A 16975-nucleotide genomic window follows, 5' to 3' on the forward strand; every position below is an offset into this window, starting at 1 on the left:
TCTTCCTTCTGTCACCTTACTCCTAACACACCACACCCCTACTCTAGCCCCGCCCACTCCTACTTTTCATTGCAACTTAGACTAAGAGGCTTTTACTTCTAACATTGGGCTTTTCAGTAAAAAGATAAAGAAACAGTTACCTAAAGTCTATGATTTTCCTGCAGCCTTGTCTCTAGGTTTGTTTAAAAAAAATGCTATTTAGCAAAAGTGTTAGGTCTGTAAATTTGAGTCACTGGGACTAAACCTAAAATTAAAAAAAAATTGAAAACAGGAGGTCTCCTTTGAAAAAAAACGTATGTACCTGTTTGCAATCTTTTCTATAATGTACACTGAGCTTAGGATCCCAGCTTCAGGAGATAAAGCAAAACTAAATTAAAACACAAAAAATAATACATTAAGGTTTAATCCTGCAGGTCCTTTGATGGTGCTGGACCTTCCAATGATCCGGTCCCGCATTGTCCTGGGATTCCTCTTTGTCCCAGAGCAGAGGAAGCACCGAACGCCCCCATCTTCACTCATCTTTTCCAGTCTTCTGTCTTCGTCACCCAATCTCGCATGGCACAGGTGCGAGATCAGATGGCGTAGCCGTTGTGAAGGTGAAAAATAGAGAGCCAATCTCACTGCATGCCCGATATTAGGAATGTGTGACTTGGGTATCCCAGGAGGCTCTGCGTTCCCACTAAGTTTTGATCAAAACATAAAGGGGCGGTGCTGCACCCTTGTTTTTTTTTTTATTAAAAAAAGGGTGTTGCACTTCAAAAAAAAAAAAAAAAACATTTTTACTGTATATAAAAGGGTTGTCTACCCTTCTATTTAAAGTAAAAATGTTGAGTTTAGGTACGCTTTAAGTTATTCCAGACTGGCCAATGACAATAGCCAAGGATCCTTTACCTTAAAGATGACTGAGTGAAGATTGGCACTGGAAAAGGAGTAAGAAGAGTTCAGTTATAAAGTTTCTAACAGGCAGATAGCTTAAAGAGTAACTATAGATCACTATACTCGACCATCTCATTTCTCCTCTGTTTTCTCTCCCTCTCTTCTCTCACTTGCAATCTTCGGCCATCTTGGCATGCCCTGGGCAGGTGCATCAGTGTTAATTCAGTGCTGGCAACTGCAGGTGAAGCCAGGATCGCCAAGTATCCTGGCAACCAAGGCTATGTGCAGCTTAGGGATTTTGACAGTTCCAAAAAGCAATCAGGCTGGTAAGGATGCATATTGCAAAGGGCCCTGCTGGATCATAAGTTTTTGAAGTGGAAGTTTAATTCCACTTTAGGTTTATTGCAGAAGAGACATAACCTGACCATTCAGCAATAAAGAATCTGTCTGCTCATAGATTTTTTTTTTTGGCAATCTGTGACCCTGCTGTATACTTTACAACTGTCAATGATTTGTAGGGACTTGGAGGTCCCTCTTTCTAAAACAGGTCCCTAGTTTCGTCTCAGCTGTTTGTCTATCCTACTGAATCCAATAGTAAAACCTAATATACAGAAAATGTAGTTGCGAAAAAAAAGAACTTGTGAAATTTACCATTTTTGTGTTTACATTTTTTATAGTCAGGATAGAGGGATGTGACAGGTGTGTGTTATTTGCCTAAATACCTTGAGACTCTTCTACCCCACCCTCTCTCATTTTCACCGCTTTTAAAGTGCATTCCGTCCATCTTTTACACTCCCTACCCCTCATTGTTGCTGTTGTCATCTCCTTATAAAGCTGCCGCTCATTTCAAACACACTCTTTCTTTGGCTCTGTATAAAGTTGCCCCTGCCATCTTCTGCTACCCCCGTACTGGTAACCCTCAACCCTGACACAACAATCACACTAAACATCCTCAGAAGATGAAATCTGGCCCCAGTGCTGACTTGGATTTCATGGACTACCAACCTGGACTACAACACTTTTAACACTGCACTCATCTTGCCGCTGTCTCCGCTGTCATTTCCTCCCAATCTTCCAACCCGCGCAGCCTCTTCTCAACAATTGACTCCCTCCTAAACCCCACACCTGCTCCCCCCACAAGTACCTTTTCTTCTCATTGCCACCTTCTTGAACGCCTTGTCTATAAAATACTCACCAACTACCTGAACACCAACGCTCTCCTTGACCAATTCCACCAAAACAGCCCTTGTTAAAGTGGCCAATGACATTCTCAGAGCTAAGTCTCAAGACAACTTTTCCCTCCTCCTACTCCTATATTTTTCTTCTGCTTTTGACACTGTTAATCACCCCCTTCTAATACAAATCATGCGCTACATTGGTATCAGTGACACTGCTCTCTCTTGGTTTGCTTCCTATCTGTCTGTCTGCTCCTTTCAAGCTTCTTTCAATGGTAAATCCTCCTCGCCCACTCTCCTCCATGTTGGTGTTCCCCAAGAGTCAGTCCTTAGACCAGTTCTCTTTTCTCTCTACACCTACACTTGGTAGTCCCATATCCTACTTTGGTGTATAGTTCACCTGGTGGGCTGCAAACTCTTTTCTACAGGACAGGATCTGGATGGTGTTCTTGGACAAGTCTGACCAAAGGTCGAGTTTCTTGGCCTACTAATCTAGAGATCAAGAACCAAATCTTGCACTTCAAAGTATTCCAAATAAGATGATACAATTTACCCTATCTGAACTCCTAGAGAGTCACCCTCATGCTGACCCTGAATTGGAAATAATTGGCTGTCATGCCCAAGAGGCTGTAGTTGGCCCTACTTTTGGTGCTGGTATTGCTGCTGGATTTGGCAGCCCTGGCAGTTGAGACAAATAAGGCTGGGGACCTGTGGGGCAGGGAATGGAGAAATGTCTGCTGATGTGAAGAGGCAATGGTATGTACAAGAAAAAACTATCCTAGGTGTCTGCACAATGTTTGGTATTAATAGAGGAGTTTTGCTTTCTTTTTAGAGACTTTACTATAGACTGATGATTTGTGTTATGTTTTAGGGTCATACCTAACAATGCCTCTTCTAGTACTTCTTCCTGCTCTCAGTTCATTCTCTTCAAGTAGCCCAATTCTTTCTTGCTGTAGTAGACATCTCCAATAAAAGACCCACTTCTAACGAACACTTTTATGGCTGCAGGACAAAAGAGGAGCATCTTCCTACTTCCTGTGCTGCATCAAATACTTTAACAGGGACATGTGCAGGATAACATCATTGAGGGAAACTGTGCTCCAGGGTGAAAAATTGAGTTGTCTTCTCATTGGCCTTAACAGGAGGCATGCATCCTTAAAAAGCTGTCAATGTCTTTACACTTTGGTGCATTTGATAGTTACCACTTTCCTTTGCATGTACAAGCAAGTCTAGCAGATGTAATGTTTAACAATGTATGTTTAATTTCAGCAGGTGACAGTTTGTACTGATATTATATTTTTGGTTTTCCACAAATGCTGCACATATATGTTTATTAGGGGTAAACATCTCAATTATGGTCTAAAGGACAGGTAAGTTCAAAAGTCTAGTGGTTTCTTCACATGCAACTTTACTATGGACCTGCTATTGATCAGATGATTTTTTTTATGCCCTGATGTGTAGAACCCTAGAATTGAAAGATAGTATTTTCTTTTTGAATCTCTAGGACTCTAGGACTATCTGTGTTAAGCTTTTATGTTTCCCCTTTGTTTGTGGGGTCTTCTCCAACATCTTAAAAATATCCTGGTAGGTTTAATGGCTTACATACTAAAACTGTTCCAAAATCATGGTAGGGACATTAGATTATAAGCTTTTCTGACGAACATTTAGGATTTTGTAAAGTTTAACATCATAGCTTTCAAATATCAACTTTCGCTAATTGTGAAAAAAAAACTAAAGTCTTCATAAGCCTTAACATATTAAAATACTTTTAAAAGTCATATTTTATTTTATATAAAATTTGAACCCTTTTAATAAAATAATAGCTGTGATCCACCTTCAAAATCTTTGTTTTGGCACCTACTGTTATAGGGTGATGATGCTCTGTCCAATAGTTGTGTTCCTGCATCCTGTCAAACGGGGACTGAATGAAAAGCTACTTTACCTGGAGGAAGTTGCGCTCTGCAGCAATAGGTGCTTGAGCCCTAGAAGATGCTGCCTGAGCCTAAGGAAGTTCTGCTTGCTACCCTATTCTGCGCTAGTGTGCTATATTAGGTAACTAGCACATGAAAGTTTGTAAAACCTTTCACCAAGCACTTCCCCAGTGCCCACTACGCTGCCCCTCACCAATGACCTTCAAATGGCAACTAATGGACCTTTTTAATTGACCACCATGTATGAAGCCACTATAGTGATCATCAAAGTGAAGAGGAACTGTATGCTATTATGTGAATTACATACTCTGGATCACTGTATTCCTTACATTGTCCTGCATTTTACTTTCTCTGGGCCACTGTTCTGCAGATACTGCTAAATGTATCCTGTGTTGCACCACTGCCCTCTCTGTATGCTATCTACTGCACCATAACATAAGCCTGTTAAGCCTGGTTAGAATCAGTAAAACAAGAAACTGTTCTCTGTATAAGAAGTAATCCAGGCAGAAGGGTGCTGCTTTGGGATAAGGTTGTGCACCTACAGCAGAATACTGATATAATTAACGTTAGAAGTTATTTACCTTTCTGCTGGTTTAGGGTCTTTACCAAGTAACATCCGTGCCAGTACCTGATCTGTAAGTATTGGAAAAGAGATCATTCCAACCAGGTTTCAGATAAATCTGCCCGCACACTGACTCAACTAGCAATTTTTCATCAACAGCCCTACCTATCACAATATAAGAACACACTATTTTTATACCATGGCCTTGGCAATGAGGACGTGGACATCATTTTAATGAAAAACTGTTGAATGTCTGCACCATTTAGACTTATGGCTAAACTGACATTGCAAAATATTTTTATTTAATCTGTGGTATGTGACAGGTTTATATAGTATGTCCTTTTACACAGGTTTTCTATCTTTCCTTGTATTTGTGATTATGTCAACAAGGTACTAGTTTGTGTTTTGCAGACATGATTCTGGAAGTTTCAGTATAGTATGGGTTGTGTCTTTGATAACATATTGTGGGAAATATTCAACTTCCCAAAGAAAAAACAGAAAATTATTTGTATATATGTACTCCCAAGAAGTTACCTATATCCTTCTACTTAACTACCTTCCTACGGAATCCATATAACATTTGTTCTATATGTTACTTGAATAAGCAAAGACTGACTCTCTTGGACTCTTAATAACTATGGTCCCCCAATATGGGGAGCACCTTTGTTCATGTTTATGTTGCTCTTAAGAATGTCAAATTAATATTGGACCCTAGGGTTAGCTTTCTAGCCCACTTATGATTGTTATTCCTATCCCATGTATCCTCCCCCTATTTATGATGTTCCCTACTTGAAAGAAATAAAAATAAAGGATGTTAAAAAAAAGTATAAAATTATTTTATTCCTTTATTTTTGTTTAGTAACAGTTCACTTTTTTGGAATATTGTCTGTATCATGATTTCTTTGTCCATTAACATATATGGGTATTTGATTTCCATTTCAGTTTGTAATGCAATATGTTTTATTGCTATTACCTATGCCAAATATGTTTCTATACCAATATTCATTTTCACTTAGTTAAGTTGTCTCAGATTTGGTAAAGTTACATGAACAACAGGTTATTGCTGTCAGCACGAGCGGTCATGCTTGTCTTGGGTGAAAGTCATCTAACATGTGTATAGGAGTCCTCCATCCACTCTATTGGATTGATAAAAAAAACTTGACAGCTAGGAACACTGCTTACTTCCTATGGAAGAGAGTGCAGCTCATCCTCCCTCCCTTCATAGAACAGAACAACTATGTATACAGTGCTCATTTGTCCATCATTCACTGGAAATGATCATGAAAGATAGTTTCATGCTACACTGAGGTTACATCTGTATGGGACGTAATGCAGGACTAAATTTAAAATAGGAATCACACTTACCTTAGTAAAAAGCCCCTTCTGTGCAAGCCCATCACGTATCCCAGTATCTTTACCATTGCGGAAGTAAAGACAGAAGGGTAAATGATCTACCTTTTTATATAAACTAATAAGTTTGTTGATAGGTCCACTTTAGGAGGGAAACAGGCTAATTTTGCAAGGGTATGACATGATCAATCTAGAGATGGGCCTGGGAGCCCTTTACAGGTGGTAGGTTAATTGTGAATCTTATATTATGTCACACAGGAAACCTGTAATGGGAGAAATACATTGGCTGCAACAGTCACGTTCTTTGTAAAAAAAATAAATAAAAATTAAATAAAAAATAAAATGAGTCACTTTCTCAGACTTTAACACATTGAGTAAGTAAACAAGACTGAAAAAGATTTAGGCTATCACCTGTCTTTTATCAGTCCAATAGAACTAGACTGTTAATAAATGTATTACATTGTTATTTAAAATGTATTACAAAAAAAGCAAAATTGTTTCCTAATCAATATTTGTATGGTAAAAGGTTATCAAATGAGTAATTACACCGGAGAACAATTTTGAACAAATTTTTTATTTTTTTAAGCTTATTTACACTAAAATAGGTATGCTGATTCTGAAAGTGCAGTTAGTTTTCTTCTATCATGTCAGTTTTTCCTCTACCCCTGATATTAATGCAATTACTCTAGTGTTGTGTCTACGTGTTGTAAAGGCTATTCATCTACATGCAAGACAGTGTGGTCAGAGGTTGTGCGCTGCTCTACGTAGTGAATAAGCAAAATTTATTTTTCTACTTACATGCGTATTTCTTGTCTTTCAGATCATGTCTGGCTCTGCTGTTTCTCATAAATGCCCAAACAACCCTGAATATTTTTTGTTATATCTGTGGCAGTTTCACCATTCCCAGTGAAAGGGCGAACATCAGCACATTTGTAGAGCAAGCCTATTTGGCATATTTCAAAGTTGGGCCCCTCATAAGGTGTGCAAACAGTGTGTCGAGGGTTTACGGATGTGGACAAAGGGAACACGTGATAAGATGGCATTTGGTATACCTATGGTTTGGCGAGAGCCAAGAAATCATTTCAGTGACTGTTACTTTTGTATAGTGAAAACTTCAGGGTAGAACAAGAAAAATAAATGTAACAGAGTATCCTAGTCTATCATCGGTTATATGCCCAGTGGCTCATTCAGATGAAATCCGAGTGCTGGTTTTCGTTACACTACCCTCTTTTGAAGAAAATTATTATGGTGATGAACTAGGTGACAACAATGATGAAGAGTTTGAAACTGAAGAGGACTCTGTTCGTAAGGGATTTGGCACGTGATTCGGGACCATCGAAGAAGGCTTCAGAACTCCTAGCATCAAGACTGTGTGAGAAATGCATATTTATTAAAGGACTGAAGGTATCGTACTTTCAAACCAGAGAAATTGCATTTGGGAATTCCGATCTATAACTCAACTGAATGGTGGCTATTCATTGATAGCTCAAACTGAAGCCTAAAGTGTGTCCTCCTTCACAATGTAAATATATTTGGGTAAGTCTTAATTGGCCATTCAGTTTCTCTTTGAGAAGAATATGCAGACATAAAGAGAGTCATTGATTTTTTGCAATATAACTAACACAATTGGGTCATCTGTGTTGACCTTAAAATGGTATGCTTTCTTCTTGGTTGGCAACGTGGATACACCAATTATCCCTGTTATCTGTGCATGTGGGACAGCAGAGAGAGGCATTGGGTGGAAAGGAAATGGCCTCCAAGATCTGCCCTAAAACCAGGTGATTCAAACATTCTACATGAGCAACTTGTTATTAGAAAGAATAATATATTCCCGTCTTTGCACATGAAACTGGGTCTGATAAAGCAGTTCGTTAATGCATTGCCAATTGAAGGAAACTTTCAAGTACCTCATTTTGGCATTTTATAGCTTGTCATTTGAAAAAATAAAGGCCGGTGTGTTTGATGGTCCACAGAGATGAGCAAGGTGAACAATTCCACCAAGATATGAAGGTCATGGAAGGACAGTATCAGGGTAGATGGGATGTACATATGATGGCTGACTATTGTTGGAGCATCCGGTGGGATTGTCCTATCACTGAAAACTCCAGGAAAAGTTATAAGCGTACATTTTTACCTTAAACGCTTACCTGAATAATTTTCAAATGTTGTACTGTAAAAAAAAAAATGTCAGAGTAACAATAAATCCTTTGTACAGAACAAAGGAAAACAAAAAGAAACAGAACAAAAGAAATTTAAATAAACAGTACATTCAAGTTATTATTTCATTATTTTTTCATTGTATGTCAAATTTGTATGTTTTTTGACAAAAATGGAGGATACCCAGTATTGTAATTACTGGATGTGATAGCAAAAAAACTGGATCATTTCTGGATTCACCACCCACAAATTAGTAAAAAAACAAGTGTAAGATCTAACTTAACAAAAAATGCGTTCCTCAGTGTTATAGAGATGATTTTAAAGTGTTGATAAAAAGAAAATGACAGAAATTAGTCCCACTTTAGGTGATATGCATAAAGTTGCTCTATATGCATGGGCAGAGAGATTCAGATGATCATAATCTCTTTAGAAAAATAAACCCATTCCCATGAACTTCAACGTGAATTATATATTTGTAGTTTCCTTCAGAACATTTTATTAGGTATATATACACCTAAATATATAATTTCCTACCAACCAGTGACTTTTCAGAGCAGTACAAATAAATATGAAATCAATAAAAGCAACATTATGCAGATACACTTGCTTGACAACAGATTGAAACCTTATGATTCACCAGTATTTATGTAGCGCCAACCTATTACACAGTGCTTTACAAAGACTATTGAAATGTCACTAACTGTCCCTACCATAAGCATATGTCACTAAAAAAAGTATATATATATATATATATATATATATATATATATATATATATATATATATATATATATACACACACACATCAAAAATCTGGCAACCTCTGGACCTGAGTTTTGCCGGATTTTTTTTTATACTTACCTCCACACACAGGCCAGTCTTCCTCACGCAGCACCACGGACATCTGGCACAGTGCCAGGGAGCAGGCAGCAGGGACGTCTCAATGTGTATTTAGTTTAGCAAGCAAGACCTAACAGCTGTTTCTGCATATATATATTATATATAATCAGGAAAGTTGATTAACCTAACTGAATTTTTTGGGGATGTGGCTAGAGTGCTAAGCTCTAAGCCAACTGTGCTGCCCTTGATCATGTAACCTTCCTTTAACATGTAATCAGAAAACAGTGTTTTTTTCTCTGCATCCGAACAAATAGCATAAGTTAAAGCAGACCAAACCTCACACTTACCTGGAGTTTATAGATTATCTAAACCTGGGTTACTCTAATCTGTATGGGTTTTACTTTTGTTTAAAAGCTTCTAAACTTCTTAAACTGTCAAAACACTGCTCTGCCCCCTGCCCCCTGGGATCTCCATTACCGTGGCAATAAAGAGAAGACTGCAAAGGCTCATGGGAGATTGACATTATCAGTCAAGGAGAAAAAAAAAAGGAAAGTAAAGAGTAAACTTGCTAATCAATCACAGCAGTGGGAGTGTTTTTTCTCTGTGATAACGTCACTCTCTAAAGCTGCGTACACACTTCCAATTTTTATCGTTCAAAATGAACGACGAATGAACAACGAACGATCGATTGGGCAAAAATCGTTCGTAAAAAAAGTAACCAACGACGCCGACGAACGAGGAAAGTCGTTGGAAATATACGATCGTTCGCAGATATCGTGCAGGATCGTTCGTCGTTCGTTTACCAACGATAATAATTGGAAGTGTGTACGTAGCTTAACTTATAACAGCAGGGGAGACCTCAGTTCTGAATGAAAGATTGTTTTGTTATTTATCAACGTTAACACAAAAGGAAGTGACAACGTGGATTAGGGTGACAATGGGCTCCACAGATGAGGGTAACATTTTGGGTGAGGGATTGTGGATGACAGATTAGGGTGACAATGGGCTCTACAGATGAGGATTATGGTGATACTGTGCACTGGTCTGATATGGCACTTGGATGGGGTCCCTGATCTGTATCTATGACATCAGCACCAACCAATTACAGAAGACAACACACTTACTGATTGGTTAGAGAGCCTGGGTGGGGCTTGAGCAGTGAGGGATGGCTGTGGGCAAAGAAGAAGTTCAGGACTGGTTGGGAAGGCAGTTTGCCAAAGGCAAGATGGCCACTTCCATGCATATAATGTTTTTAATTTTATGGATACAAGCTGTCACTGTCTGCACCACTAAGGGGACTGACATTTCAGTGCAAGAAGGTAAGAATAGAAATCTAATATTTCTGATGTTAGCATTTAGGTCCCCTTTAAGCCCTTGCCTTTTCACCATAGCCCTCAAACACTGGCGTCAGGGACATTTTTACAATAGAAAACCAATTGGTCTCTGCCAGCAGGAGGGGCTGCACAAGTATTGTTTATTATTTTTGGATTATTTGTAAGAACAACTATGAGCACTTATAGATACACCCAACAGCAGTTGTTTAGCAGGAACCTTAGAGCTATTGAAGAGTTATTGATCCTCCATAATTATCCCTCTCTGTTGGTAAATGCTGGACCAAACAGTCAAAAATAATTTTATCTTCGTTTTTGTGACGTTAACCAACTAACATGGCTGATGACAGGACATTGTCATTTGAATGTGTCAAATAAAAATGTATAACGGTGTCAATGTAATTGTTCATATAATCATAAAAAACATTCTACTTGGTAGATCAGAGGGAGCATATTGGGTTAAAAGGTGGAGTCCACACTCCTATGTACATGTAGTTTGTAATATAATACTTAGGAGCCCCCATGCTTCCACCAGAGGAATATGAGAGCTGGATGCCTAATTACAAGAATTCTGTGCACATGTGAACATATACCTAAAAGGTTCTTATGTAAAATAAGGGATTTCTAAGGCGCTAAAAGCACCTGCAACAATATCTAAAATTTTACAAGAATTTTAAGAACCACACAGCACCTTTTTGAAAAATTTAGTTTATTTTTAACACTATTTTTTACCACAAAAATTAAATTATATTATACTCAATTATTACAATTATGAATCAGTAGTTTAAAAACAAATAATTCTATAAAAATTTTAGCCATAATGGAAAATCATCATGATCATGTGGGTCCTACTTTATTGCATCAGATTCAAAATAACCAATAACCTGTGGACAATATCCGTACAAAGTAGAATAAAAAGTGCTGCACTGTGACAAACACAATCATTAAACATCACTGCAAAATTATATAAGCACATGCAGCCATTTATGAAATTATGTTTTGCTTTTTTTTTTGTTTTCAGCAGGTTTCCTTTGATAGGTACACTGTTTAAAAATGCCCATTCTGAGGTGATATAAAATGAACTTAACTTTTGGTCAGAAAGAAGTAGCAATTTCTGTGTCTGGAAAATACAGTAACAATCAAAAACATTTAAACAAAAACTGACATTATAAATAATAAATACATAATTTTCATTTATGAATAACTCTTATGTGATATATCATATGATGGTAAAAGTATGTAACTTATGTTTGGCACAAAGGTATAGCAAGGTGGAGGATGGAGGGAAAAAAATAGCAACAACAAGCCCAACTCTAGCCGAGCTCTGCCTTTTTTTTTTTTTGTTTAAAGAGTGTAAAAAACCTGTCAAATATTTATCAGGTAATTTGTTTTTACCAATGGAGACATGATTCTGGTAGTTTTCAAGGCCACTACAAAGAAACAATGTCCAGTGTATTTTCCTCTAACACAAATTGTCCTTTACCTACACACCAAATCTCTTAATATAATAACCCGGGAGTCTATTTAGAAAGTAGTGAATCCAGCATTCACCTTAACATTCCCTGGTGTAGAATCAATTACTGCCACTACAACACATGGACCATGTACAGCAGATTCCCTGCTTTATATATAGACCCCTCAGGGCTGTCTGGGTGCTGCCACCACAACTGCCACAGTCAGTCACAGACCCAAAATAGGCATTCTGTAAAATGTGGGTAAATTGCCAGAACTACCTATCTCTATACTTGCTATTGGTCATAGGAATATAGGGTACTAGCATGTAAACAAGTAAAGGTCATCAATGGCATCCTCCAATAAAATAGAATAGTCTCCCACACGTTTTACAGAAAGTTTTAAACAAATAAACCAGCCTAATCTCAAAACCTAAAGCTTTACATGTAAACCTAAACATTTAACTCCTAAAACAAGCCCTTTAATTTTATGCAACTTTTTTAGTTTCGGGGCATAGACGGATGAACCCCCTCTATGTTATTGATTTTCTATCTGTGTTCCCCTGGGGAGACTTTCATTTACCTCCTATGCAAACAGCAAATTAGAGAAAATTTTTCACCAACTGTCACCTACTTTTCAGGAAATATTTGGTTTTGAGGACACCTGCTAGGGTTTATTTTTTTTTTTTTCACTTTCTGACTAGGTGACAATGGTAATTAGGACACATGGAGAAGTGGAGTTTACACAGCAAACACATAGATGCCAAAAAGCCTGACAGTTGTTCTAATCCTTTCTACTTTATTGAAAACTAAAATACTAAGATTGTCCAATATGCTCTTTGGGACTTCAAATCCATAAATCTGTAGCATGCAACCTAACAACCCAACACTAACCTCTGTTATGCTGCATAGATAACTTGTACACACCGATAGTTATATGTCCTTTGGTAAAAAAACAAAAACAAAACAAAACAAAGGACAGCACAAACATTTTGAAGCTAGAAGGAACAGATACAGGTTTTTATTTCTGCCCATTTCTTCAAGGAATAGACCTCTATGAAGAGCGTGACCCTATTAACACAGAGCTTTTATAGAGGTATTGTGTACTACAAACTTCTTCAGAACTTTCAGCAAGCTTTAGGCAGTTTTGTTGAAGCCTTTCAAGAACTCCTAAGGTAAAGATTAGTTATGATAGCTGCTGTTAACTGAATGTCCTGCCAAAGCTTACATAATCCTCCTCAAAGACTTTTTGAATGCTAACATACAAGCTGAAGCCATTTGAACAAAAAGTCTAAATCTTAACTATTTCCGCTCTCCAACTGGATAAAATACTTTTTAGCAATAAAAACACTGAAAACAGGATTACCTCAAGTTAGCTCTATCCCTTCTAAAAATTTTGCAACAAAATTGAAACCCACAATGGATTCATCAACCCAGCTGACAGGTAATTTTTTGGAACCTTTTCTTTCTATCTCCAAATTTCTTTTCCAATTGACAGCCTTACCCATACCATAGTGTTCAGTAAATTCTATACATTTTGATAGAACATGAATGCAGAACCTCTGTGGACAAATCCTGTGTAAAGTGTATTCTTTATTAGGCTTTGACATCATCAATGTCTGCTTTTTATAAGGCATTTCTAGTATGAAATATTTTGAGCTTAGTGGAAGTACATTTTCAACAAAACAGAGTAAGCTCCATGCAAAGACTACTCTGTACACAGGTTCACTGTCCAGGTGCTGAAGGGTATTTTGAATATATCAACACACATTTTTTTCTCTACCCACTAGATTAAGAGAGCTACATGTTAGCTCTTACTATTTAAATGTCAAAACATTTTTTTCTGATACTGTTTTCTAGTGAGGTGAATAGGTGAACTTTTGAGGCGTCTGTTCTTACCGCTGCCCCCCTCTTGTCCAATTTCTTGTGGGTTTTCCAGTTTGAGTCTGGGAAGGGAGTTTCACCATTTTGGATAGATACATGCTATGATGTGAATAAATGTGTCCTTTTCCTTTTTTAGTGTTGAAGATGTTGTATATATGCAATGTTTTAAATAATAATTATTATTTATAGAAAAACTTGTATTCATCCTAAAGAAGTGTTTTTTGTCCACGAAACGTGTTGAAAGTGTCACCATGTAACTTACATGAGTTGTTAAAAGAAAATGTCTGTGCACACAAGTTTGTAATTTTAATACTTCTTATTAATGCTGTTTTTATGTATGAAAATTTTCAAAAGGCATATATATATTCATTTGAAAATTCTGCAAGTTGATGTAAACTATTATGCCTAAAAAGTCTCTTTATTTCTCCACCTCTTTTATGTATGAAATATTATAAATTGGGATGTGGCATTGAATATGTATGTTGGGGTACTTGATTAGTTTTTGAAAAAAAAAAAACAATTATGGAAGAGAACTGTTCATTTGAAGTTATAAAGCACATAAATGTTTTCTTCTATTGAAAGAACCTGGCATGATAAATATTTTTTAGATTGCATAATCTTAGTAAGTATGACAAAGACTTGGAGTATGACAAGGATAAAGCACTGCAGTAGACAGAATTGTAGAGTATATGCTTGTTTCAAATCAGAAAGAAGCAATGTGAAAAAGTTGAAACAAGAGTACAAACATGAAATTAATTTAGCATCTAATTTCGGTGAACTGAATTATGACTGGGTGTCATATAGTATCATATATATTTTTAATACTCATATCTGAACCTCTGTTCTGCAACCAATCGACCTACTCCTTAAAGCAAATCTGATGTTTGCCCATACTAGGCTGTCTGCGCTTAATTTCCCATGGCCCTGTTCATGTAAAACACTCACTACTTATTTGGTCTATTTGAACATGCCCTCCCCCACATATTTTTAACATTTAGTGCCTGTGAGGTCAAGTGCCAGGACAGGTGTCTGGGTAGGAAGTAGAGTGTTTGAAAAAGTTGAAACAAGGCAACAGATCAGTGCAAAAGGAGACCATGGGCAACGTAAGTATAGACCACTTACTTGCCCACTTATACAGTAAGCGGTTTACTCTGCCTTGAAAGGGCAAAATACCGTTTTACTTTAAGGCTATAAATCATTTTAAAATTGCATAAAAATGTATAAAAATTAAGCTGTAGATAAAAAGTTTATGTACTATTCAACAAATTCTAGCCTGATAAACAGTGTAAAGCAGCACATTTTGAATATAAAGGCACTTCAGAGAATGCAGAAAGCCAAAATATAAGTTATTCAGTATATATGCATGAAGACATTTTCAGTTCAGCTATGTTTACATGTATGTGGTTTCAGTAATTGAGGCCTGAATTGAAATGATGGATTTTCTATGTAGGTTTCTGTCCAAATTTGCAGGTTTTCCACAGGTTCTACCTTTCAAACTTCCAGATTTGGTTTTTATCTAAGGAGTTACAAGGCTTCATCTGCACATCTGCTCGACCCTCTGATGTGCGGAATGAGCTAATACACATACTTGAATGAGGATGATAGATTGTTCCATCCTGCACATAAATAAAAAAACAAAAATTATTTTTTTTTTCTTCACATGCCTAAAGCTTCTAGCAAACAATCCACTTCAGCCATTTTTTTTTTTAGTGTAAGACAGACAGTGAATGGGTATGAAACTCTGCCAGACTTTTACTGTTGTTTTTAGGTGACCATATGACCATAGTCACCAGGAGAAAAAGACAGAAGGAATCTACAATTTTACATGTCATGTCACAGGTGTAGAGGGGAAGTAATCCAACAGCAATATCTGTACAGTACTTTCTCTGATAGTGGGAAGTTCAGGAAATTCTGCAGATTTTCTAACCCTTCCCAACTCTGTCAAAAACAATAAAGCAGTTTTTGCACGATTAACATATTAAAACATTGCAGACTTTAAGTTTGTGAACATTTATGATCTTCTAATAGTGCAAGTGATGCATCTGCAAAGTATGATTCCAAGTACAAAGTTTGGGCAATAAACCCCCTTACTGCCACAGGTAATAAGTATTCCCAGAAAGCAGTGTCTAATAGAACAAGTACTAAGCTTTTTTTTTTTTTTTTTTTGGAGGGGAAGAGGTTGCACAGGTAGTTTTATATCATGATTCATGCTGTTACATGGATTTTTCAAAAAAAAAGACAACACACATCTTTCTCTAGATGAAAAATAGGTTAACATCATATGTAAAACATGGGGATTGTGTGCCAGATTTTTTTTTTTTTTTTTTTTACACAACAAAATATACAGTTAGGTCCATAAATATTTGGACAGAGACAACTTTTTTCTAATTTTAATTCTGTACATTAAAACAATTTTAAATGAAACAACTCAGATGAAGTTGAACTGCAGACTTTGAGCTTCAATTAAGTGGGTTGAACAAAAAGATTGCATAAAAATGTGAGGAACTAAAGCCTTTTTTTTTTTTTTTTTTACAAAACCAATAATTTCAGGGGCTCAAAAGTAATTAGACAATTGACTCAAAGGCTATTTCATAGGTTGGTGTGGGCAATTCCTTTGTTTTCATTATCGATTCATTATCAATTAAGCAGATAATAGGCCTGGAGTTGATTGGGGGGGGGTTGGGCTTGATTGTGGAAGGTGAAACAAGCCATCCTTTAGCTTCAAAAACAGTAAAAACCCATCCGAGAACTTGCTACAATATTAGGAGTGGCAAAATCTACAGCTTGGTACATCATGGGAAAGAAACAAAGCACTGGTGAACTCAGCAACGCCAAAAGACCCGGACGTGCACGGAGGACAACAGTGGTGGATGATCGCAGAATCATTTCCATGGTGAAGAGAAACCCCTTCACAACAGCCAACCAAGTGAACAACAGTGTCCAGGAAGTAGATGTATCGATATCCAAGTCTACTATAAAGAGAAGACTGCATGAAACTAAATACAGAGGGTGCACTGCAAGGTGCAAGCCACTCATAAGCTTCAAGAATAGAAAGGCTAGATTGGACTTTGCTCAAAAACATCAACAAAAAAAGACAGCACAGTTCTGGAAAAACATTCTTTGGACCGATGAAACCAAGATCAACCTTTACCAGAATGATGACAAGAAAAAAATATGGAGAAGGCGTGGAACAGCTCATGATTCAATGCATACCACATCATCTGTAAAACATGGTGAAAGCAGTGTGAGGTGATGGCTTGGAAGCAGCCAAATGAATCCTGAGGTGTTCAGAGACATACTGTCTGCTCAAATCCAGCTAAATGTAGTCAAATTGATTGGGAGGCGTTTCATAATACAGATGGACAATGACTCAAAACATACAGCCAAAGCAACCCGGGAGTTTATTAAACCCTCCTAG

At 37.2% G+C, this 16975-nt stretch overlaps 1 protein-coding gene across 1 annotated transcript in view; it reads right to left on the minus strand.

The window, feature by feature from the left end:
- Window positions 1-10914: 10914 nt before the first annotated feature.
- Window positions 10915-16975, minus strand: part of GALNT4 (polypeptide N-acetylgalactosaminyltransferase 4) — a 45174-nt gene continuing 39113 nt past the window's right edge. The window contains exon 11 of the mRNA XM_072411932.1: window positions 10915-15173. Coding sequence (XP_072268033.1) covers window positions 15042-15173 — 132 coding nt within the window. The 3' untranslated portion in view covers window positions 10915-15041. The remainder of the gene's footprint in view (window positions 15174-16975) is intronic.

Source organism: Pyxicephalus adspersus, chromosome 5 (genome assembly GCF_032062135.1).
Source record: "Pyxicephalus adspersus chromosome 5, UCB_Pads_2.0, whole genome shotgun sequence".
NCBI lineage: Eukaryota > Metazoa > Chordata > Amphibia > Anura > Pyxicephalidae > Pyxicephalus > Pyxicephalus adspersus.